Source organism: Pleurodeles waltl, chromosome 2_1, assembly GCF_031143425.1.
Source record: "Pleurodeles waltl isolate 20211129_DDA chromosome 2_1, aPleWal1.hap1.20221129, whole genome shotgun sequence".
Lineage (NCBI taxonomy): Eukaryota > Metazoa > Chordata > Amphibia > Caudata > Salamandridae > Pleurodeles > Pleurodeles waltl.
This window is the reverse complement of record NC_090438.1, coordinates 733,430,238-733,455,447: the sequence shown is the minus strand read 5'-3', so window position 1 is coordinate 733,455,447 and position 25,210 is coordinate 733,430,238. Positions and strand designations below refer to the sequence as shown.

Genomic DNA, 25,210 nt, shown 5'->3' with positions numbered 1-25,210 from the left:
ACTAATCCCCCTCCCTGGGCTACTTAGGGTCTCCCTCTTAGGTAGGTTCTCAGATTCCACCAGGACTCCTCTGCATCATTTACTTCATCTTCTGGCCTCTGGAAACGCAAATGGGCGTCACAGAAACCCACAATCTGCAGTTTCAGTGATGACTTCGCTCTGCAACATTGTTTCTTGGGCTCCTTCCAGCATCTGCAATATTACCCTGGCTGTGCATCCTCTGAGGGTAGCCAGTCTTCAGTCTGCACTAGAAATAAAAAGGAATCTCCCTTGGAGTGAATGAGTCACTCCCCTGCATCAACAGGCACCAACTGCTTAGACGTCTGGCTGCGTGGATCCTCTCCTCTGCAACTCTGCATGGATCCTGCAACACAGTTGGTGGTCTGGAATGGTCCCCTCTTCCAGCTGTCCAACTTGGGAGGTGCTAAGTCTTTGCCTCTACTTGCAGGACAATACCGCTGTGCATTGTGACTCTTGCTTCTACCAAGGCTTGTTGGCTTTTCTTCTTCCAAAGGATCTTCAGGTGCCGTGTAGCCCCGGCCCCCAGCACTCTTCCTTGCAAAGCACAGTCTCCTGCCTGCTGCTCCAGCGATAGAGGACTCCTCTTCAAGTTGAGTCCTCCCAGACCTTCCTGGTCCCCAGCAGCTCTGCAACTCTTGCCTTTACCACGGCCTATTTGTGATTTTTCCATAACACTGACTGACTGCAACTCTTCTTCCGACGCGGGACATAGACTGCATCACTTCTGGAACTCTTCCCCTGCTCCTGTGCGGCATAGCCGACTCCTAGTCTTCACCGTTCACCTGGTCCTGCATCTCCAGAAGGGTGGGCAATGGCTCCTGCCCCAGTAGGACACTCCAACTGGAACTGGACTTGGCCCCCTTCATTTACAGGTCCTCTTCTTTCAGGATCCATCTTCTGTTTCTTCCAATCTTGCTTTGGTCTTGCACAGTCCTTTTAAAAGTTTATACTGGGGTTGGGAAAAAACAGGTACTTACCGTTTCTCTCCTGGTCTCTGTGGAGCACTCTGATACTTACCTTTTGGGGTTCCTAGTTCCTCCAGCTCCCCTATACAGATGACACTTTCTTGGATGGGGGCTGACTTTTGCATTCCACTTACTTAGTATATGGTTTGGTCTCCGCCTGGGGTCTCCAGTATTTTTGGTTATATCACTGCTTTCAATTGCATTCGATGCCAATGCTGGACTTCCAATGTGTATATAATAGTGTGTTTACTCACCTGCTAGTAGAATATTTCCTATACAGTATTTTAGTATTTGTGTTACTATAATAAAGTACCTTTATTTTTGTAACACTGTGTGGTTCTTGCATGAGTGTAAGTGCTGTGTGACTACAGTGGTATTGCATAAGCTTCAGATATCTCCTAGAGAAGTCTTGACTGCTTATCCACAGCAGGCTCTAGAGAGCCCTGGCTTCCTAAACACTCTCTACACCTCACTAATAGGGGATACCTGGACCTTGTATAAGCGGATAACACCATAGGTACTCACCACACACTGGGACAGATTCCTACGAGGACTAGAGTGGAGTAGAGTGTTGTAAAGTGGAGTGGAATAAAGTGAAGTAGAGTGCAATAGAGTGGAATGGCATAGAGTGTTGCAGAGTGGAGTTGCATTGAGTTGCTTGGAATGGAGTGGCATAGAGAGAAGTAGAGGAGTATAGTGGCATATAGTACAGTGGAGCTAAGTGACATGGAGCGGCATAGAGGGAGTTGCAAAGAGTAGTGTGGAGTGTCATGGATTGGCAAAGAGTTGTGTAGAGTGTTGTACAATGGCATTGAGTGAAGTAGATTGTTGTAGATTGTTGTCGACTGTAATGGCATACAGTGGAGTGGAGTGTCATAGAGAGGAAGGGCGTATAGTGTCAGAGCTGAGTTGAGTGTCATACAGTGGAGTAGAGTGGAGTGGCATAGAAAGACATGTCATAGAGTGTTTTAGAGTTGAGGGGCGTACAGTGGAGTAGTGTGGAGCAGAGTGGAATTTCATAGAGTGGAATGGCATGTCTTGGAGTGGAGTGGTCGAGTCGTAGAGTGGAGTGGCATGTCAAGGAGTGAAGTGGTGGGGCATAGAGTGGAGTAAAGTGCCGTTGCGTACGGTGGAGTGGTGTGTCACACAGTGGCATATCACAGAGTGTCTGACAGTGGAGGGGCCTAGAGTTGAGTGGCATGTCATACAGTGGTGTGTCGCAGAGTGGAGTGGCGTGTCGTAGAGTGGAGTGTCGTTGAGTGGAGTGGCGTGCCATGGAGTTGAGTGGCATGGAGTGTCAGAGTGGAGTGTCGTAGAGTGGAGTGCTGTGGTAAAGAGTGGAGTGGTGTGTCATAGAGTAGAGTGGAGTAAAATGTTGTTGAGTGGCATAGAGTGGAGTAGAGTGGCACAGAGTGGATGAGTGGAGTAGGGTGCCATAGAGTTGCGTTGAGTGGAGTAGAATGTAGAGTTGTGTGACATAGCATAGAGTGTTGTGGGATAAAAGTCATAGAGTGGAGTAAAGTGAATTGGCAGCGACTGGAGTGATGTACAGTGCATGGCATAGAGTGTAATGGCGAAGAGTGGAGTGATACAGACTGGATTGGCATAAAGTGTAGTGGCGTACAGTTGAGTGGCATAGAGTGGAGTGGCATAGAGTGGATGGAGTAGCATGTCATAGAGTAGAGTGTGGTGGCATTGAGTGGAGTATCGTAGGGTAGAGTACAGTTGCGTGTAAAAGAGTGGCATGTCGTACAATGTCTTCGATTGGAGTGGTGTACAGTGGAGTTGCACAGAGTGGAATGGCATGTTGTAGAAAGGAGTGGCATGCAGTATCAAACAGTGAAGTGTCATTCAATGGGGTGGCATGTCTTGAGAGGAGTGGCATGTTGTAGAATAGAGCAGAGTTGATTGGTGTGTCATAGAGTGGCATGTCAAGGAATGTCTTACAGAGGAGGGGCATATAGTTGAGTGGCATAGAGTGGAGTAGCAAGTAGTCTGTCATAGAGAGAATGGCGCATTGTAGAGTGAAGTGGAGGGTTATATAGAGGAGTGGTGTGTCCTAGAGTGGAGTGGCATGGTGCACAGTAAGGTGGAGTGGTATTTCGTCGATTGGAGTGGAGCTGCCTGTCATAAAGTGGCATGTCATAGAGTGTCTTAGAGTGGAGGGGTGTGGAGTGGCGTTGAGTGGAGTGGCATGTTGTTGAGAGGAGTGGTGTGTTGTAGAGTGGAGTGATGTGTTGTACAGTGGAGTGGCATGTCATAGAGTGGAGTTGTGAGGAGTGTTGTACAACTGAGTGGAGTGTTGTAGAGTGGAGTGTCATAGAGTGGAGTGGAGTGTCATAGAGTTGTGTTGAGTAGAGTAGAATGGAGGGGCACTGAGTGGAGTAGACTGTTGTGGAGTGGTGTGGCATATCATTGACTGCAGTGGAATGTCGCTGAGTAGAGTAGAGTGGAGGGGGCATAAAGTGGAGCAGAATGTTGTAAAGTTGGATGCCATAGCACAGACTGGCATGTTGTAGAGTAGAGTGGCATGTCTTAGACTGGCATGTAGTAGAATGTTTTAGAGCAGAGGGTGTAGAGTGGAGTGTTGTACAGCAGAGCGACATGTCATTGAGTGTAATGGCATGTTGTAGAGGGGAGTGGTGTGAAGTGCAGTGGTGTAGAGTGTGCAGTGTGTTGAATACCTTGCCCACCTACTCGCCTCCTTAAGTTTGTTTAACTTTTCAAATAGCATTGTAGTTTTTCACTCAATGCTTTCAAGACAATACCACAGTATTTTTTTAAATATATAAACCCATAAAACCTTTTCCCTACCTCTGGAGAGTTTGCTAAACTGCCTCAGATCTTCCTATACATTTTCACAGCACAACATTAATCTAGATTTCCCACTAAAACCCACAACAAAAACCAAGCATGGTCCAAACAATATGGCCACCTTTTTATTTTGTAAGGGCTTTCAGGAACAAACAGTATTGTGTTTCATCATTGCTTTGTCCGCAGCATACCGCGAAGGTACAGCGGTATACCATGGCCCAGTTTATCACTGAATTTTAATCCCTTATAACTTAAAAAGCTCTAAACCAACTCAGATCAAAAAACAAAAAAGGATCCTTTCCACACAATAATCTATATTTCTGTTGAATTTCACAAAAATGCGTTCAGCCATTTTGACTGTACGTCTGTCTAAAAAATCTATTGAAAAAGCATTGGTGGAAAAAACGTGTTTTGGGACTCCCCTCCTTTTTTCTTTGCAGCTCTTTACCTAACCACACACAACGGTGCCGCATCAGCCAATGTAGAAAAAGAATAGTTCTGCATATATATCTCAAAATAAACAGTCAGGTGGGTTTCAAGGTGCAAGCAGTAGGGGGTAGGCCAACCCCCCTCAAAATTCTGATACGCAAATTGTAGAAGAAACGGCAGCACACCATTATTCTCCTATATCACACAGTATTTATTCCTCCCAGCAAACACCAAAGTGTTTCAACGCAAAAGAGTCTTGATCACGGTTAGTGAACCCTTTTTCATTGTCCATTAAATAGAGATCTTGTCCTGCCCATAAAGAGGCATTCTGGGACATATAGCCCATTAAGATAATACAACCAAAAATGGTGGTATATGGAGGCACTAAATTAAATCCAACATTGTTATAATTTATAACTAAACTGAAACTTCTTATTGTCACATATATTTCACCAAAAAGGTAGTTAACCAACAGTATCTACCGTCCTTAGTAGGCACATCACTACTTGTGCATTTCTATGAAACCAAACTCTATACCTGGTCATGTTCACATACAATCCTGGCTGAGTGCCAATTACATTAGTATGAATCCAGTATCTATACCCTGGTCATATCCACATGCAATCCTATCTGAGTGCCAATATATGACCCAACTGTAAATATCCTAGCCCTTATGATGAGTTCTACCATGGGTGGCTCTGTTGCTACCAAATACTTGAAACTATACTTAAAGTTTCATTAAATATTGACAGTTAAGATGAATGCACCAAAACCCATCATAGCAGCAAGAGCCCCTTGTGTATTAGATAACCTTAAGACCAACTTATATGTAACCATATATAACACTTACAAATTAAAAACAGACAATGGTGACACATCCATGCGAGTGACAGAGTCACACCTCTATAGATGCACATGAAGTTCCTCATCTGCACTGAGGCTCTTCGGAGTCTTAGTTCTTAACCTTATAATGTACCTACTCTCCAGCCTGTGAAGTTGTAAGGCCCAGTTGCCACCCTTTTCACTTTGGGGAACATGTGCTATTCTGTAGTATCTCATTATCCTCCACTCCTCACTGTGTGTTAGAGTGTAGTGCTTAGCGATTGCATAACTCACATTCTTATGTTTCACTGCATGTATATGTTCCAGTATTCATTTCCTGAGCGGACATGTCATGCTACCGACATATTTGAGACCGCAGATACATTCAATATAATAAACAACAGAGGTAGTACTGCAGGTGATTTTGTGTTCTATAGGTATTTGTTTACTTTTTGGGTCACTGACAATTTTCATGAATTTCACAATTTTGCAAGCCTTACAGGTGTGACACTTCACAAAGCCTTAGTTTTATGTCTCCAACCAGTTTGCAGGTAGCTTATCTACAAAATCACTCCTAACCAACTTGTCTTTTAGAGAGGGTGCTTTCCTATATGTGATCTGTGGTTTGGCTCCAACAGCCTTGGAGATGTCTTTATCACTCAATAAAACATGCCAATGTCTTTGAAATATTCTCCTGATGTCATCACTCTCCTCGCTATAATTTGTAATCATCTGCACCGTTTCAGGTTCATCCAAGACGACTGGTGGTTTCATCCTTAAGATTTCTGAGCATGTCTTACTCCTACCTCTCTTTGATTCTTGTTCAATAAATGCTGATGGATAGCCTCTCCTATAGAATCTCATTTTCACCACCATGAACTGAGTTTTCAAATAATTTTCCCAGAAGCAGTTGCTTTTCGTGCAAATTAATTCTCCGTACAGAATGCTTTTTATCAACGCCTTTAGATAATAACTTGATCTACGTAGAATACTATTTGTGGCAGTAGGTTTCATATACATGGTTGTTTCCAGTTTATTGTTTGCATAAAAATTTGAATGTCTAAGAAATATATTTGCTGATTATCAAGAATAAATGTAAATTTCAAGCCACATTCATTTTTGGTGATTTCCTGAAAATATTCCACAAATTGTCATTGTGTACCATTCCAGACTTTAAATAAATCGTAAATGTACCTTAGACAAATTACGACTTTTGACAGGTGATCTTCATACTTTTCATGTCATGCGATCTCCCTCTCCCACCAGCCCATAGTCAAATTTGCATAGCTGAGAAAGAAGGAAGTTCCTATTGCTGTTCCACAGATCTGCAGATATACTTCACGGTTAAAGAGAAAGATATTATTGCATAGGCGTATTTTAATAATTTCCAGTTGTATTCCTGAATGTTTAGCCTCCTTTAGATTTCTTTGTTTCAAGAAATAATCCACTGCATTCAAACCAATGTCATGTTTTATGGAGGTGTATAATGACACCACGTCAATAGTTACCAACAAGACATCTTGTTGCTGTTCAATATCAGACACAATTTTCAGAAAATCCCCTGAGTCCTTAATGTACTGTATGATGATAATGTTTTTACCATGGGGAAATGTAATAGTCAACATATTGAGAGATGTTCTCAAAGGTCAAGCCACAGTCAGAAACAATATAGGCCTTCCTGGAGGTTTGTGTAGAGTTTTATGAATTTTTGGTTGAAAATATATTGTTAGTATGACAGGATCCGTGACAGTCAGAAATTGATATTCTTCATCAGTCAGGAGTAGTTCCGCATGCCAACCTTACAGATTCATATTGAGATTATTGTTTATAATCTTCATCGGATTGAACTCCAGTTTTTTATAGCTGGTGGTATTTCTCAATTATCAATAGGCTTCTTCCATGTGACCTGTTATGTTTAGGATGACAATATTGCCACCATTGTCCGCCAGTTTGAACAGGCTATGAGGGCATTGAGACCCATTCTCTCATATTTAGTGAGATTCTCACTCACATTGCCATTGCATTTATTCTTAAACTTATCCAAATCTGTTGTTACTGCCTCTTAAAAGATGTCATCCTTATTCCTGGTGGTCAATAAAGGACAGAATTTTGAGTTTGGTTTGAAGGAACTGTACTCATGATCATTAATCTCCAGCCACAAATGTTTCATTACTTGGGTCTCCGTGAAATACCATCATCCAAGAAGTGCATTAAATTGAACATTATCCTAATGTGCCTATTCTATTCAACATTCCCCTCTTTCCTTTTGATTTATCATAAGTGTAGATTTGGCTTCTAAATTGGCAAAAGTATTTGGCAAGTTTAACTTTCCTAATAAATTTGTAGGCGTCAATTTTAGTCTGTAAGAAATCATGATGCAGTTGAGAGCAGGACTGACCTTTATTTAACATAGTTAGCTCATCCTTAGAAAGCTGGTGATAAGATAAATGAACCAACAGGTTTTTATCTGTGTCCATAGATTTTATTTCATCTGTCTGTTTAAGCTTTTTCCCCACACCCTCTTCTGCACCTCCTATGTTTTTCTGGATATTTCTTGTCTGGCCTCTGACAAAATTGTGTCCTTGGCTCCTGGATTTTGATGTCTGGTGGTCTAAGTACATTACTTGCATTTCTTCCATCAATGTTGTTTTAGTTCTTTCTTTTGTGAAAACTTCCCCCTCACTGATGTCAGTATCAGAATCATTAACGGTTTCTGGAGCAGTAGGAAGTTTCACTTTGGAATCGTTGTGTATTGTTTATTCAAGGCATCAAATCGCCTGCCAATTGTATATACCATTTCGTTTAAGTAATCTTGTTCATCCCTCATATAGTTCCTATATTTCCTAGCCTCAGTTTCTGATTCATACTTCCCCAGTTTAGATTCAATTTTCTTTCTCAATTTGTCACATTCATTCTTTTTGCACATGTGCAGATATTTTTTCCTCAATAGATTTAATTCATTCCTTCACACTGGCATATTTTAGTGGTTTCTTCTACTGTGCACATCCCGCCATCTGGTGTTGGGCTCGGAGTGTTACAAGTTGTTTTTCTTCGAAGCAGTCTTTTCGAGTCACGAGATCGAGGGACTCCTCCCATTTCGACTCCATTGCGCATGGGCATCGACTCCATCTTAGATTGTTTTTCCCCGCAGAGGGTGAGGTAGGAGTTGTGTATACTAGTAATAGTGCCCATGCAATGGAGTGAATACGTATGTACATAATGTAGTTTAAAGTAATATATTTACAAATTTACAAATGTTCAAGATCAACTTCTAAACGGCTACAGGCTCCCAGGGAGGCGGGTGGGCGCATGTGAATCTGCAGCGACTAATGCCACGAACAGATGTACACTGGGTAAGTGACATTTTCCGTTCAATGGCATGTGTAGCTGCAGATACACATGCTGTGCATAGACTAGTAAGCAGTTATCTCCCCAAAAGCGGTGGTTCAGCCTGTAGGAGTTGAAGTTGTTTGAAACAATGTTCGTAGTACTGCTTGGCCTACTGTGGCTTGCTGTGTTGTTAGCACATCTACACAGTAGTGTTTGGTAAATGTATGAGGCGTAGACCATGTAGCTGCCTTACATATTTCTGTCATTGGAATATTTCCTAGAAAGGCCATGGTAGTACCTTTCTTTCTAGTTGAGTGTGCCTTTGGTGTAATAGGCAGTTCTCTTTTTGCTTTAAGATAACAGGTTTGAATGCACTTAACTATCCATCTAGCAATGCCTTGATTAGAAATTGGATTTCCTGTATGAGGTTTTTGGAAAGCAATAAATAATTGTTTTGTTTTGCGAATTAGTTTTGTTCTGTCAATGTAGTACATTAATGCTCTTTTGATGTCTAATGTATGTAGTGCTCTTTCAGCTACAGAGTCTGGCTGTGGGAAGAACACTGGTAATTCTACTGTTTGATTTAAGTGGAACGGTGATATGACTTTTGGTAAAAATTTAGGATTTGTTCGTAGAACTACTTTATGCTTGTGTATTTGAATAAATGGTTCTTGTATGGTAAATGCTTGAATCTCACTTACTCTTCTTAGAGATGTGATGGCAATTAAAAATGCAACTTTCCATGTTAAGTATTGCATTTCACAAGAGTGCATGGGCTCAAAAGGTGGACCCATGAGTCGTGTTAAGACAATGTTGAGGTTCCATGAAGGAACTGGTGGGGTTCTTGGTGGTATAATTCTCTTTAGACCTTCCATAAATGCTTTATGACTGGTATCCTAAATAGAGAAGTTGAGTGCGTAATTTGCAGGTAAGCTGAAATTGCTGTAAGATGTATTTTAATGGAAGAAAAAGCTAACTTTGATTTTTGCAAATGTAGTAAGTATCCTACGATGTCTTTGGCAGATGCGTGTAAGGGTTGAATTTGATTATTATGGCAGTAATAAACAAATCTTTTCCACTTATTTGCATAGCAATGTCTAGTGGTAGGTTTCCTAGCTTGTTTTATGACCTCCATACATTCTTGTGTAAGGTCTAAGTGTCCGAACTCTAGGACTTCAGGAGCCAGATTGCTAGATTCAGCGATGCTGGATTTGGGTGTCTGATCTGTTGTTTGTGTTGCGTTAACAGATCTGGTATGTTTGGTAGTTTGACATGAGGCACTACTGAGAGGTCTAGTAGTGTTGTGTACCAAGATTGCCTTGCCCATGTTGGTGCTATTAGTATGAGTTTGAGTTTGTTTTGACTCAGCTTGTTTACTAGATATGGAAGGAGTGGGAGAGTGGGAAAAGCGTAAGCAAATATCCCTGACCAACTCATCCATAACGCATTGCCCTGAGACTGATCTTGTGGGTACCTGGATGCGAAGTTTTGGCATTTTGCGTTTTCCTTTGTTGCAAATAGATCTATTCGTGGTGTTCCCCAACTCTGGAAATAAGTTTTCAGTATTTGGGGGTGAATCTCCCATTCGTGGATCTGTTGGTGATCCCGAGAGAGATTGTCTGCTAACTGATTCTGAATTCCTGGAATAAATTGTGCTATTAGGCGAATCTGGTTGTGAATCGCCCAATGCCATATTCTCTGTCCCAGGAGACAACAACTGTGTTGAGTGTGTGCCTCCTTGTTTGTTTAGGTAATACATCGTTGTCATGTTGTCTGTTTTGACAAGAATGTGTTTGTAGCTTATTATGGGTTGGAATGCTTTCAGCGCTAGAAATACTGCCAATAGTTCTAAGTGATTTATGTGAAACTGTTTTTGGTGAGTGTCCCATTGTTCTTGGATGCTGTATTGATTGAGGTGTGCTCCCCACCCTATCATGGAGGCATCTGTCGTTATTACATATTGTGGCACTGGGTCTTGGAAAGGCCGCCCTTGGTTTAAATTTATACTGTTCCACCATTGAAGCGAGGTGTATGTTTGGCGGTCTACCAACACCAGATCTAGAATTTTACCCTGTGCCTGTGACCACTGTGATGCTAGGCACTGTTGTAAGGGCCGCATGGTCAACCTTGCGTTTGGGACAATGGCTATGCATGAGGACATCATGCCTAAGAGTTTCATCACCATTTTGACTTGTATTTTTTAGATTTGGATACATGGCCTGTATTACATTGTGAAATGCCTGAACTCTTTGTGGACTTGGAGTGGCAATCCCTTTTGCTGTGTTGATTGTCGCCCCTAAGTATTGCTGTGTTTGACACGGCAGAAGGTGTGACTTTGTGTAGTTGATTGTGAAACCTAGTTTGTGGAGGGTTTCTATGACATACTCTGTGTGTTGTGAACACCGTTTTAGCGTGTTGGTTTTGATTAACCAATCGTCTAGGTACGGGAACACATGTATTTGCTGCCTTCTGATATGTGCAGCTACTACTGCTAGGCACTTTGTAAAAACTCTTGGCGCAGTTGTTATTCCAAATGGCAACACCTTGAATTGGTAATGTATCCCTTGGAATACAAACCTTAAGTACTTTCTGTGTGAAGGATGTATCGGTATATGGAAATATGCATCCTTTAGGTCTAGTGTTGTCATGTAGTCTTGTTGTTTGAGTAGGGGGATTACGTCTTGTAATGTCACCATGTGAAAGTGATCTGATTTGATGTAGGTATTTAATGTTCGGAGATCTAATATAGGTCTCAGACTCTTGTCTTTTTTGGGTATGAGAAAGTACAGAGAGTAAACTCCTGTTCCTTTCTGGTGTTTTGGTACTAATTCTATTGCTCCTTTTAGTAGTAATGCCTGAACTTCTAGTCCTAGAAGATCTATATGTTGTTTTGACATATTGTGTGTTTTCGGTGGGACGTTTGGAGGGAATTTGAGAAATTCTATGCAATAACCATGCTGGATAATTGCCAGTACCCAAGTGTCTGTTATTATCTCCTCCCAATGTTTGTAAAATTGGCTTAGTCTCCCCCCCACAGGTGTTATGTGTTGGGGATGTGTGACTTGGAAGTCATTGCTTGTTTTGAGGGGTTTTGGGGCTTTGGAACTTCCCTCAATTTTTTTGGAATTGTCCCCCTCTATATTGCCCCCGAAAAGTTCCCCGCTGATATTGGCTTTGATAAGTGGGCCTTGCTTGTGAGGTTGTGGCCTCTGTAGGTTGACCTCGAAATCCTCCCCTAAATTGTGTTTTGCGAAATGTGCCTCTGCTTTGTGGGGAGTAGAGTGCGCCCATGGCTTTTGCGGTATCAGTATCTTTCTTGAGTTTTTCAATAGCAGTGTCGACTTCCACCCCAAACAAATGCTGCTCATTATAGGGCATATTCAGCACGGCTTGTTGTATTTCCGGCTTGAACCCTGACGTACGCAACCATGCGTGTCTCCTTATTGTTATTGCAGTATTTACTGTCCTTGCAGCTGTATCTGCTGCGTCCATTGATGACCGTATCTGATTATTGGAGATACTTTGTCCTTCTTCTACCACTTGTTGTGCCCTTTTCTGGAACTCTTTGGGTAAGTGTTCTATGAAATGCTGCTTTTCGTCCCAGTGAGCTCTGTCGTATCTTGCCAAAAGTGCTTGTGAATTGGCAATACGCCATTGGTTTGCTGCTTGTGCTGCAACTCTTTTACCCGCAGCATCGAATTTGCGACTCTCCTTGTCTGGAGGTGGTGCATCTCCCGAGGTATGAGAGTTTGCTCTCTTGCGAGCTGCCCCAACAACCACAGAATCTGGTGTTAATTGCTGCGTAATATAAACAGGGTCTGTTGGTGGTGGCTTGTACTTCTTTTCCACCCTTGGAGTTATGGCTCTGCCTTTAACAGGATCCTGAAATATTTGTTTGGAATGTTTTAGCATTCCCGGGAGCATAGGTAAGCTTTGGTATTGGCTATGAGTGGAGGAGAGTGTATTAAACAAAAAGTCATCCTCAATTGGTTCTGAATGCAAGGTGATGTTATGAAACGCAGCTGCCCTTGAGACCACCTGCGTGTAGGATGTACTGTCTTCAGGTGGTGACGGCCTCGTAGGGTAACAGTCTGGGCTGTTATCTGATACAGGAGCATCATAAAGGTCCCATGCATCAGGATCATCTTGACTCATTGCAGTATGAGTCGGAGATTGCATCAGTGGTGGAGTGGCTACCGGTGATGTGTGCATTGATGGTGGTGGAGATGGTGGTGGAGTTGTTTGTCTTGCCACCTTTGCCTGTGGCTGCTTGTCCTTTTCTTGAAAGGCAAGTCTTCTTTTCATTTTAATTGGGGGAAGAGTGCTTATCTTCCCTGTGTCTTTTTGAATGTGGAGCCTTCTTTGAGTGTAGTCTGGCTCAACAGATTCAAGTTCCTCTCCAAACTTATGTCCTTGCATCTGGGAGGACAATCCCTGTTCCTCTGTGTAGGAACCTGTTTTCGGTTCCGAGGCTGGATGTTTCGGGATCGAAATCTTTTCGGTCGCCTTTTTGGGCTCCAAGGCAACCTTCTTTATTTTCGGCATCGTGGTGTCTCGGTGCTGAACCATTTCGGTGCCACTGTCTCGGTGCCGAATCTTTTCGGAGCCGCTGTCTCGGGCGCGAGATTGCTGTGTGGCGGTATCTCGACCGGAGTCGGATGACTTCGCCACATGCATGCCCTTTTTCGGTGCCGATGATCGGTCACCTATTTTTCGGGTTAAGCCATGGCCTGTTGGCGGTGGCGTCCCCTGGGCTTTTGTTGTCTTCTCGTGAGTTTTATGTTTCGACGTCTTACTCACGGTTTTCGGCGTTTCTTCGGGATCGAGCTCGTCCGAGTCCGATTCATGGATGGAGACGGTTTCCTCTTCCTCCTCCAAAAGCTCTTGTCCTGTCGGCGCCGACACCATCTGCAGTCTTCTTGCTCTTCGGTCTCTTAATGTCTTCCTCGACCGAAACGCTCGACAGGCTTCACAGGTATCCTCCTTGTGCTCTGGAGACAGACACAAGTTACAGACCAGATGCTGATCTGTATATGGATACTTGTTATGATATTTTGGGCAGAAGCGGAATGGGGTCCGTTCCATCAGCCTTGAAGAGACACGTGGCCGGGCCGACCAGGCCCCGACAGGGGGATCGAAAAAACCCCAAAGGGCCACCGGAGCTCTTCAAAAGTCGGTGTCGATCTGTTTTAACTAACCCGATACCGAACGCAAACAATACCGACGATTTTTCCGAGATTCTAACTAACTTTCCGACCCGAAACACGGAGCGAAAAGGAACACGTCCGAACCCGATGGCAGAAAAAAAACAATCTAAGATGGAGTCGACGCCCATGCGCAATGGAGTCGAAATGGGAGGAGTCCCTCGATCTCGTGACTCGAAAAGACTTCTTCGAAGAAAAACAACTTGTAACACTCCGAGCCCAACACCAGATGGCGGGATGTGCACAGCATGTGTATCTGCAGCTACACATGCCATCGAACATATATATATATATAAAACCTAATGGCAGGTAACAGATGGTAGTTAAGGTTAGTATCTAGTTTCTTAAGGAAAAGCATTTTTGTTTTGGCAATAAATTTGGCGCCGTTGGACGAATCTCCACAAAAGTTTAAAATCTAATATGACTGTCGGTTCAGCTGCTGTCTTAAAAGCTTCTGTGTGATTAGTCAAGTGGGGGCCAAGAAAAAGGGTGGGGTCCCAAATCGCATTTTCTCTACATTCTGAACTGCTGAATGGAATTACACCAAATGTAGCTGAAAGCTAGCTTTTGGTCCAGAAGGTGTGCTTTTTATGATTTAATGTAAAGCTGTTCAGTAGTTTTAGAGATATTAAAGAAAAAGACATAAATATCTAGGGACGTAGAGCCTCTGTGGATCTTGGAGATCTCGTGCTGAGATCTGATTAGCTGCCAAAACTTCAACGAGGAAGTGTTGGCAGCCATTTTGGGATTCGGCTTCTGCTGAGTCCAAAAAATAGCCAAAAGAAGGAAACAGGGCAGGGTACAAATATCCTAACCCCCTAGCCTTGGTGCTGGAGTGTCCCAGAGACCCTGGAAAAAAGCATTAAAAAAGAAATGATGGCAATATTCATGGAGGATCCGCAAATGTTGCTGTAAATTTTAAAAAAGAAACAAGCATGGCCTCCGGCACTTGTTCTCAATGTAGCCCCTAGGTGGGCTAGGTCTCAGGACATGCTGATTATATAAAAGTGGAGGTGGCACACAGGGACACACAGACCCCTTGGGCCCAGGGGACCACCACCTCCCATAGGCTTTTTGTAAAAAATGAGGACCACATGGACTCTCCTCCTGGTGCTTTTATATGCCCCAGAGACCACCACTTCCTTGGGGTTACACTGAGTATTAAAGAGGGGATCCACAGGGACCCCAGACCCGATGACCGTCACCTCCTCAGGGACAATTGCTAAATTAGAACAAGGAAGGGGGCTTTGCAGCCCCCTCTCAGGCCATATATGGCCCCCGGGACCACCACCTCCCTGGGGTGGCCCATGCAGAACAAAGGAAGGGGATGGCTGGCCACTATCCTGGAGCCATTAATGGCCCTGGGGACTGCCACCCCTAGGGCCAGCTGGTGCTATCTCCCAAGGTGCCCGCCCTAAGGAGACAGCAGTTTGCTTTTACTTGGCGGGATCTGTGGCAACTCCCACTAAGCAAAAGCAAACTCTAACTCCGTTTCCAGCAAACAGGAGTTGTCAAAGTGCTCCCACTTGCTGGAAGCAGGGTTTTCATCTTTCGGGCAGGGAAGTATATGAAAGTATTGGTCCTGCATGCAGGGAGCTGCATTCCCAGCAGCTCCCTGCGTCCAGCAGCAGGGCCAGCTCCTGCAGGAGACTGGAAGCCAGCTAGAACCGCAGGGGCTTTCAGGCTCCCCCGTGATCCTGTCACTTTCGGCCTTACTATTAAAGCTCTTGGACTGTCACTCCGAAGGTTGAAGGTTAAAATCCTGATATCTCCTGGCAGTGTGTCTGTTTTTTTTACTCGTGCTTTGAAGGTTAAGAATTGCTAGTGATGGAACATTTTCATATTTTTCCCATTAACATCTTTGGTTTGGATGTCATAGATATGTCTGGACAAGTCACCGTGAGGAGTCACCTGTGGCTTAGTGGTTAAGTTCTCAGCCCCTCACACAGAAGGTTGACGATTCCATTCTAGGTCTGTAAGTTGTCATTCCTTAGCTTTAATTTCTTTTCAATTTCAAATATTTAAGGTAGGTACTGGAAGGTGATCTGACTCTTTTTATTTGGCAAATGCATTTTAATAGCACATTCTGAGTATATCATTCATCAAAGCCTAAAAAACCTTTTTCTCTATCTCTCTCTCTCAATATATCCCTCTCAATCTCTTTCTCTACATGTCTCTTTTTTGATTTTCTACTTTATATCTCTCTCTTCCATCCCACAACGGGATGGAAGAGAGAGACAGCGATTGTTATTGTAATGGTCTCTTATTACAATTATTTCAAAGTGTCACACTAGCAAGATGTTTGATTCGAATGTTATAGTTACGTTTTGATGCAAAAAGAAAAGAGTCACTTCTGGCCAACTGGTAAAGCTCTTGGACTGTCACACAGTAGGTTGAAGGTTCAAATTCTGGCATCTTATGGCACTGTGTCTGTTTATTTACTATTATTTTGATGGTTAAACATTCAAAGGGATAGAACATTTATGTCTTTTTACCCTTAAAATCTTTGGATGGAATTTCATAGATATGTCTGGGCACTGCACACTAAAGAGTTACCTGTGGCCTAGTTGTTAAGGTCAGTCACCCTGAATTGAAGGTTTAGGGTTCCAGTCTGGTGTGTCACTGGTCATTTTCTTGCTTCCTTGAAATGTGCTCTCACTCTTTTGTGGACCAGGGCTATGTGCTTATAGGGGGTCTGCCACAGGTCCTGGCTGCAGGCCAGGCCCTGCAGCCAACCACAGCCACGTGTGGCATAGCCTTGCGTGTACATAGGAAGTTGGTGCGGCCAACCCCCTCTGCAGGTTTTGGTGCTTATAGTTTGTTGGCTGCAGGGCCTGGCTGCGTTTTGAGGTGATTCATCAAGCAGGCAGAGAAAAGGGGAGGGCCCCAAAACACTTTTTTTACCATGCAAGTTCCCATAGGGATTTTAGACATGACTCGGAGCCTTAATGGCTAAATAGAAATACACCAAATTTGGCAGAAAGCTAGCTCTTGGTTCAGGAGAAGTCCTTTTTGCAATTTGGTGTAAATCTGTTCAGTAGTTCTGGAGTTATTAAAAAACAAAAAGTAGATATCTAGGAACGGGAATTATCTGCGGAGCTGACAGACTCATGTTGAAGTCTGATTTGCTGCCAGCAGTTTTACCAGAAACTGCTGGCAGCCATCTTGGGACTCAGACTCATCCAGGTCCCAAGAAAAAAACATAAACAAAGGGGCAGGGTGGAAATATCCTGACCCCCTAGGCTTGGTGGTGGGGTCCTAGAGATCTGCTGTGGTTGTTCTCTATATGCCTCCCTAAGTGGGCCAGATCCCAGGAGGCATAGTAATTTTAGGATTTAGGGGAGGGAGCGCATGCGACCCCCCTCTCCAGGTTGATTTCAGCCCCGGGACCACAACCTCCTTGGGTCAAGGTCATTAAATTATTAGGGAGGGGGGCCTCATGGCCAGGGACTTGTCATACAGTTTTAAAGGAAGGGGGCCATGCAACCCCTCTCCTGGAGCCATTAATGGCCCTGGGGACTGCCACCCCCAAGGGCCGGCTCCCTATGTATCGAGGTGCCCTTCCTCTGGAGAAAGCTGTTTGCTCCTTCTTGGCGGGAGTTATTTAACAGATCCTGCCAAGTGAGAGCAAACAATAAGTCTGCTCCCAGTGAATGGGAGAGTGTAAAATACTCCTACCTGCTAGGAGCAGACTTTCATCTGCTTCCCTGCCTCCTGGAAAGTGGGCTAGGAAACAAATGACCAAATTGCTCCCACCCCCAAGGAGCAGCATTTTAAGCTGCTCCTTGCAGGTGGGAACAATGATGGCTTCCGCAGGAGATGGGGACATTGGGTTCCCCAATCTCCAAAAACAAATCAGTGGGTGCCCAGGGTGTGCTCCAGGGCACCCACCATATTGTGCCCAGGACCCTGAGTATGGGGTCCCCGGGGCCAATATTGGCCCAGGGAAGGAAGCTGAGTGCCCCTTCCCCTTTTACTCTCTGGCAGGGCCCCAAGGGATGGGGTCTCCAGGGTCAACATTGGCCCAGGGATGGAGGCTGCGTCCCGCCCTCCCCCTTTAGTGTCTGGTCAGGCCTCAGGGGATTTGGTCCCCAAGGCCAAAATCAGCCTAGGGAGGAGGTCTGCGTGCCCCCTCTTGCTTTAGAAACTGGACGGACCCTGGGGGATGAGGTCCCCAGGGCCCATATTGCCCAGAAAAGGGGGGCTGTGTGCCATACCCTTGTAATGAGGTCTGGTCCTGGGAGATGGGGCCTCTAGGGCCGAAATTGGCCTGGGGAGGAGGGCTTCTTGCTCTCTCTAGCATAATTTGAGGGATGAAACCCAAGAGATGAGGTCCCCGGGGCCAAATATTGCAAGGGAATGGCGACACATACCCCCTCCCCAAAACAAAGTGTCAGGACACAGAAAGTGGGATTCCCTGGACTAAATTGGCCAGGGGAGGGGAGCTGCTAGTCCCCCCACCCAGGTTGAGTGACTGTGGCCACACCCCGCCACACACAGCCGAAGGCCATGAATGCAGGGGTTGCTCACAGGACCTGGCCACAGGCCAAGTGCCACGCACAGCCAAAGGTTGTGCACTGCCTGAGGTTTCCTGCATCCAGGGGTTGGCACCAGGGCCTGGTCTTAGGCCAGGCCTTGCAACCTACCTCCACCACTCACGGCCAAAGACCATGAGTGGTGAATGTTGAATTAATATATGGTAATTAAATATTACTTTACATTAAAAATAACATAGAAATTCACTGAGAAAAACAAAGGTTACATGAACATTAAAGTTAGGAAATCAAATTTAAGAAACCTTATAAATTCACAAAAAAGCCAAAGGTTACAGGGACGTTATAGTTAGGTTAATATTTTACATGCACAAAACCATACAAATTCAGCAATTATAGTTACAGCTATCTCAAGTGACTATAAAGTGTGCCCCTAGGTAACAGTAACACACACTCTTGACATGCACTGCTAATTTCCCACATATTACATCACTTTTGGACCTGAGCTAATGCGGGTGGTTGGGAATTATGGCACTTTTACTAAGTCCCAATTGTAGTATGAATAGTAACAGGGCAGTAGTAGCAGCTGGTGCTCAAGAAGTTAGGAAAACCACCCTAACTTCCTCGATTAATACATCCACAGTACTTTTGAAAACTTTGAGCACAAAATAAGACCACATAGTATTCACACATCATAGATCCAACTTTAATCCTTCTCATATGTCAGAAGGTATTCCATAAGATTTCAAAATCTCAGCCAATTTCTCCAATTTAACTTCTTTTTTTCACAGTTCACATAAGAAGCTCTATGTAATTTCAATGCCCAAGCCAATGTCAACATGTGCTTCATCAGTGCTGCATGAGTAGCAGGTTAAAATAAATTCAGATATGTGGAGTCAATTCAAGAAGGAGTCAAATGTATTTAAAAATACCATCACTAAGACAAACAAAGTCACCAGTGGTAGAAAAGAAAAATGGATTGTGAAAGACAGCGTAGTTTAAACAGTTAATGGGCCACCAAAACTCAACCAAGTAAATGTTGAAAGAACCATATTCACCCAAATCTAAAGTAATCAACAAGCATCCTTGGTGTGTTAGTAATTCACCAACAAATAGTTCTTCCTACCTAATTTTTGTTTATAGAGCCCAAGATATTGGTAAGATTGGTAATAAAACACATCCTGAAATGTAAAACACCACCTTGTAATTTGTGTTTCCTACTAAGGTAAGCACCCAAGTTAAAAAGTTCCCCTCTTACCTCAAAAACAACGTATTTCAGACTTGACAATAATGTATATGAATATCAGGTGTTTTCAAACTGTCCCGCAGAGTGAAGGAAACACAAAAACAACCATTTAGAGGCAGATTTAAGAAAAGTGGCACTGCATCTATTGCAGCGCCACTTTTCTTGCGCCCCTTGGCTCCCACCGAACGCCACCATGTGTGTGCCGTATTTAACATACGGCGCATCATGGCGATAGTTAGGGAACTAGCGGTAAAATTATTTACGCTAGTTTGGAGTTTTGCAGGATTAATGTTAAAATGTTGATGCTAATCCTGCACAGCACATTGAGGCCCTTTATAAATAATGGTGTGCTTCCTTTTAATGGCTGCTTGGTGCAGGTGTTAAAAATGCCACAATAAATGGTGCAAATAAATATTTGAGATATCTTTGTGCCATTTTTCTGCCCCCCTTTGCATACATTTTGCCTGGTGCAGGCATAATGTGGCGAAAGGGGTTGCAAAGTGGTGCAATGCATTCACTGCGCCACTTTGTAAATCTGGCGCTGCGATTTTTTAAGCCTATTGCCACATTAGCATAAAAAAATGACATTAATGTGGCACCAGAGTTTCTTAAATCTGGGGCTTAGTCTCCACAAATCATTGCTCAGATTGAAAATACAAGTAAATTCAAAGTAACATATAGGCCATGTTATCAAGCTTGCACATAAGATATAATTGAGAGTAACCAAATTTTGTCTGACATGTATTTAAATCACAAGAAAATCATATAAGTACTGTGATTAAAAAACGTTTTTGCACTCAAAGCATAATCTATAACACTGCACGTTCAGCGATGTCTCAACAAATAAGCTTTTATATTCTATCGCAGTATACACTAGACTTCAAGGCATGTACAAACGTCCTGAATCATGTAAGTATCAGGTTATGTATAAAAAATAAGTTAGGGTCCTGAACAATTGCAATAAAATCCCACAATTTGCAGATAACGTCTGGTCATAATGGGGTCAAAGTAATGTTACCTTGTGGTATGTATAAAACCAAAGTGTATCTGTTACAGTATGAACCCTAGTTAAATCTATCTTTACCAGGTAAATCTATCTTTACCATGATAAATCTATCGGTGTCGCTATGTAAGAATCGCAATCTTTGTGGCTCTCAAATGTATCTCGTGGGAGAAGAGGAGAGCGCTCTCTACTGTCTACTGTCCTAGGCATCTAGCCGGTATTGTGGCGTAGAACCCGGGCGCCATGATTAAAACCCCTTAAATGGCATGTACATAACCATAAAGTACGACGTCAGTCAGAGAACCACGTTCAGTACTCTTGTTATGAATGTGTGGTTATACATAAGTGAATGTGGCTGCCATCTTAGAGTGTATAAACTATTAAAACACGTCAGTGCACTTACCAACTGGAGTGCATAGACTCCCTTCACTCAAAGTATAATTATAAGTGCATTACACTATATCATTCAATTATATTATAGGAACGCTAGCATTATATTTTTGAAACAATCAAAGTGTAAAGTGTAAAGCATAAAGCGTAGTTGCCTGTAGTACCTCAAGTTATTCAACAGGTAAGATACACAAATGTTATGGAATAACTAAACGTTCAACTAAGTAGAATATCTCAAATATAAATCCTCCCAGGGAGCCTATACCAGCTTTGGTGTTTATGGGGCCAAACTCTTACCATTAATATTAAATCCATGTAAATCAAATAAGTCAAGAGGACCTTACAACGTCATTAGTATTAAAAAAAAATCTGCAGAAACAAAGCCATACATGATCTATTATGACTAGTGTCCATTTAACTTCAGAGACCAATGGTTCAATTAAACATAAGCTTCCATAAGACATATTGGTGTAAGAGACACAGAGAGAGATAGCCCAAAGAGAAGGTCATATAGAGTCACATGAGTGATTTTAAGTCCCAGGTTTAGAAGACAGTCATCCCCGACATTATTGATACATACCAATTCAAAAACTAAGTACATTGTGCTAGATGACTTGCAAAGTGCCTAAGTTAATGAATGTAAATATACTCTCCACTCTGTGAGTATCAGAGGACTTTTGTAATAATATTATGCAAAAGCAATATTTCACATCAAAGTCACGTCAAGGGTACATACGTATATATTTATATCACAATAGCAAAATATAGATTATCCATGCAACTATCAATAGAATTTCAGTTGTTGATCATCTCATTAGTGGTGTAAGTGATCCCTGCATCACAGTGTCAGTACCAGAAACCAGAAGGGCCTAAGTATAATAGGATTACAGATAAAACCAACTGCAAGCAATGTATCCAAGTATCTCATACCAGCCCAAAAATACTGAATCCTGTAACTCAATCACCAAGAAAATAATGTAATCCATGATCTGTATTGAGACCCTCTCCAACCTCTTTGAGCATTAAAATCAACACAGCTTCACATTGTCAGAGCCGTAGTTCCCAGTTACCACCCCTCTGGTCTTGCTGAATAATATCTATACCGTGAAATAAAAATCCCTTGTGAAAACCCTGCTTAGTACATATTCAAGTATGTGAGGAAAAGGGGTATCTTTCATCGCCCAATTTAACCTCTCTAAAGTGTTCATCAGTTATCTCTTTCACTGGTCTGATAGTGCTCCACATGTATATTCTATCACATCGATATACCTGAACATAAACCACAAAACTTGACATGCGATTGATATTTGTTCTCACTGAGTAGACTGGACTATCATTATAAGTGAATGAGGCAATGTCCTTGGCTATCCTGCACAGGGAACAGTTGCCACATTTGGAAAAACCTTTACCACTTTTTTGTAACCAGTTATCGCGTCGTGTACCCTTAGGGTAGCTAGGGCTGACACTGTTTATTAAGTTTATGCCCTTACGGAAAGTAATGTTTTGATATTTACTAATGTATGGTTTAATCTTATCATCATCTAGAAGGAGGTGCCAATATCTATTTAATACCCTACTAATGTCCCCAATGTTTCTACCGTATGTAGATATGAGTCTAATCTATTCTGGAGACCTCTTTGTCTTCACTCTGTGATCACTAAGAGTACATTCTCTATTTAGTCTAGATGCTTTGTCAGATACTCCTTTTTTTTAAGACCCAAATTTATTTGTTTTGTTTGCAATGAATTAAAGAACAACTCACACACATTTCAGTCAGATACTCCTTTTATCATTTTCTGGGCATAACCCCTCATGATGAATTTATTTTCAACGACTCTTAAGTTAAGTCTAAATTCCTCATCTGAGCTACAATTTCTTCTTGCCCTAACCATCTCACTATAAGGGATGGCTTTTATTTTGATGTCCGGGGTGAGCACTGGTTGCATGTAATACTGAGTTATATGACATTTCCTTACGATACATGTGGCTCCCTAGTCTAGTGCTGCTCACAAATAATTCATATCTCGAAATTGGGTCTTCTTAGACTAATATTTCACCATAAAGGACATGTTACATGTATTATTATTCAAGTATGTTACAAATGTAAGCAATTCATTCACAGTCCCCGTCCATACCATCAGGACGTCATCAATATATCATCTGGCTGCGGATGGGCGCAGATGGGCCCACCCTGGGCCCATGCTTTGCCCGGACGTGGCCCGTGATATCATAGGGTGGCCCTGCCCCTTTACAGGCTGAGGGAGAACCTCCTGGCGCAAATGACTGTGCGACTTAGAGTCCTAAGTTGACGGTGCTAGTAACTCTGAAGTTGGTGCAGCCCCCTTCCTTGGAGCTCTGGTACATCCAGCTCATTCAAAGTAAAATACCTGGGGGAACTTTAAACTATTGTTTTTACTACATTGTACTCATGTTATCAACCTCAAAAGGATAAGAAGGTGGATTAGTCCTTTCCTGATTTGAAGCTGTGAATCTTTAGTTTAAGTAGATCTCGTGAGAAGCTCTGAATCATTCTAGCTCAATAAGCGATTTGCTTCAAATTCTTAGTGAAATTTGTTGTCAAATTTGTTTATGAGTGCTTGAGTTTTTTAGATTCCAACACATGATATAAGTTGGGACAGAGTTGCTCTGTGAGAGTACTGTGAATGTGGCAGTAATCAGATGTCAATGCATTCTGTTCAGTGGCCTAACAAACAGTGATGGGGTCCCCATGCAGGATATGATGAGCACCCCCATAAGTCTAACATATCTCAATGATATTCATTGACCTTCGACTTTAAGGGGCCCCTTTGAAAGATTGGGGGTCCTCTGGAGGGTTGGGAGCCTCTTTGCTCTGCAGCGGCGGCAGGCTCCTGTGTGCAGATCTGGATATAAGGGTAAAGGGAAAGTTTTGGTGAACTGCAAATAGGGGAAGAGGTGTACTTACAAATCTCTATGAATGCAACATTACTTGATACACATGCAGTTTGGGTGCCAGGATTTAATTGCTTCATTTGAGCTCTTTAGCCATGGCATGATGTAAATTACGATATGTGCTATGTGCAAGTTTTGTATTGTATAATATGTATTGTATTAGTATTTATCAACCACTTTCCATACTCATTGCAATGCCCGGATGTCCAGGTAAGTAGCTACTCTGGTTGGTAGAGAGTTGTTTCCCTAATGGTCTACATTGGAAGTCTTTTTATGGGACTCTGAGGGGTACTCTGCCCTTAGCATTGTGAAATTGTGCCTCTGCTAAAGTATAGCATTGAGTAGAACAAATTGTAAGTTTATATAATCTTGTATCTGAGTATCTAGATATGAGGTACATTAACTGGTGGCATCCATGATCAGCAGTGGTCACCCACAAGATGACATTAATCACCTCCGCAGTGGCAATAATGCACCAACAATGTAAGGGAGATGAGAGAACAGAATGATAACTAGAAAAAGTCCAGTAATGGGCTAATGAGGCCAGCCCAGAAGGAAAGATTGCGCACCCCAAGGGCAATTGGAGATACTACAGCAGTGCATATGTGATTCTATATCAAATTTTCTAATAAACCTCTGAGTGATGCATGTCAGGGGAGAGCTGCTTGGGATCTTCGGAACCCTTTTGATGGATCACTAGTCAGGATGGCTCTACATGATAGTGAAGACCAAAAGACAGAGTTTAGGGGAGACGCCACTCTAAACTTTCATGGTAGGCCCTGTTACTCAGGGGGCGGAGGCACAGCAGGCTAGATTGTGGTATGCCCATCCAAGACTGCTCTGCTCTCTGGCATTCTCCACTCTCCACAATAATATCACAGACAATATCTTTGACATCAAAGCATCTGGGTCCTTCTTTGTTTCATGTTTATACTGACCTGGATGCGCAGCTCAGGGATCAGCAACGCCAAGCTCTTCTGCATGGCTAGGATCTTCTTGGTCTCATTGACCCGGGCTGTGACAAAGAAATGCAGTGAGGCCTGCTCCACCAACTGGCTCATGTACTCCTTGGCTTTGATTACCACCTCAACTTTGTGAGCTGTCAAAGAGAGAAACCAACATGTCTTCACATCTAAAATGATTGCATGTAGGATATACTTTTAGAACAGTTTGGTGTAAGTGTCAAATTATTGAGTTTGTTCTGATACTGACTTTGCTACATGATCAAACAGAGTGGTTTAAGGCACATCAATTTTCTTTGCTTTTAAACTAAACAGATAGTTCTATGTCTCCAGGGATACTGTGGATACAATGTTCTGGTCATCAGCTGTCCTTTAACAAACCACAGAAAACAAACATCGAAATCTGTATTATTGAAATAGAGGTGTATGGCTCTAGTTCCCCCTGGCACACCTACTCAGGAGGTTGGGTGTGCCTAAAACAGATTGGAAAGGTGTGCACAAGCGTGAAAAATGTGGTAACTCAAGTGCATGTGCTACCTCTCGGTAGTGCATGCACTTGAAAGGTCAAGTGACTGTGAAAACTGTTCCTTTGTTCTGCAG

The 25,210-nt window shown here is 42.9% G+C and overlaps 1 protein-coding gene across 1 annotated transcript in view; it reads right to left on the bottom strand.

The window, feature by feature from the left end:
* F13A1 (coagulation factor XIII A chain) overlaps window positions 1-25,210 on the bottom strand; it is a 536,045-nt gene that overhangs the window by 47,312 nt on the left and 463,523 nt on the right. Inside the window, exon 13 of the mRNA XM_069217374.1 lies at window positions 24,587-24,747. Coding sequence (XP_069073475.1) covers window positions 24,587-24,747 — 161 coding nt within the window. The remainder of the gene's footprint in view (window positions 1-24,586; window positions 24,748-25,210) is intronic.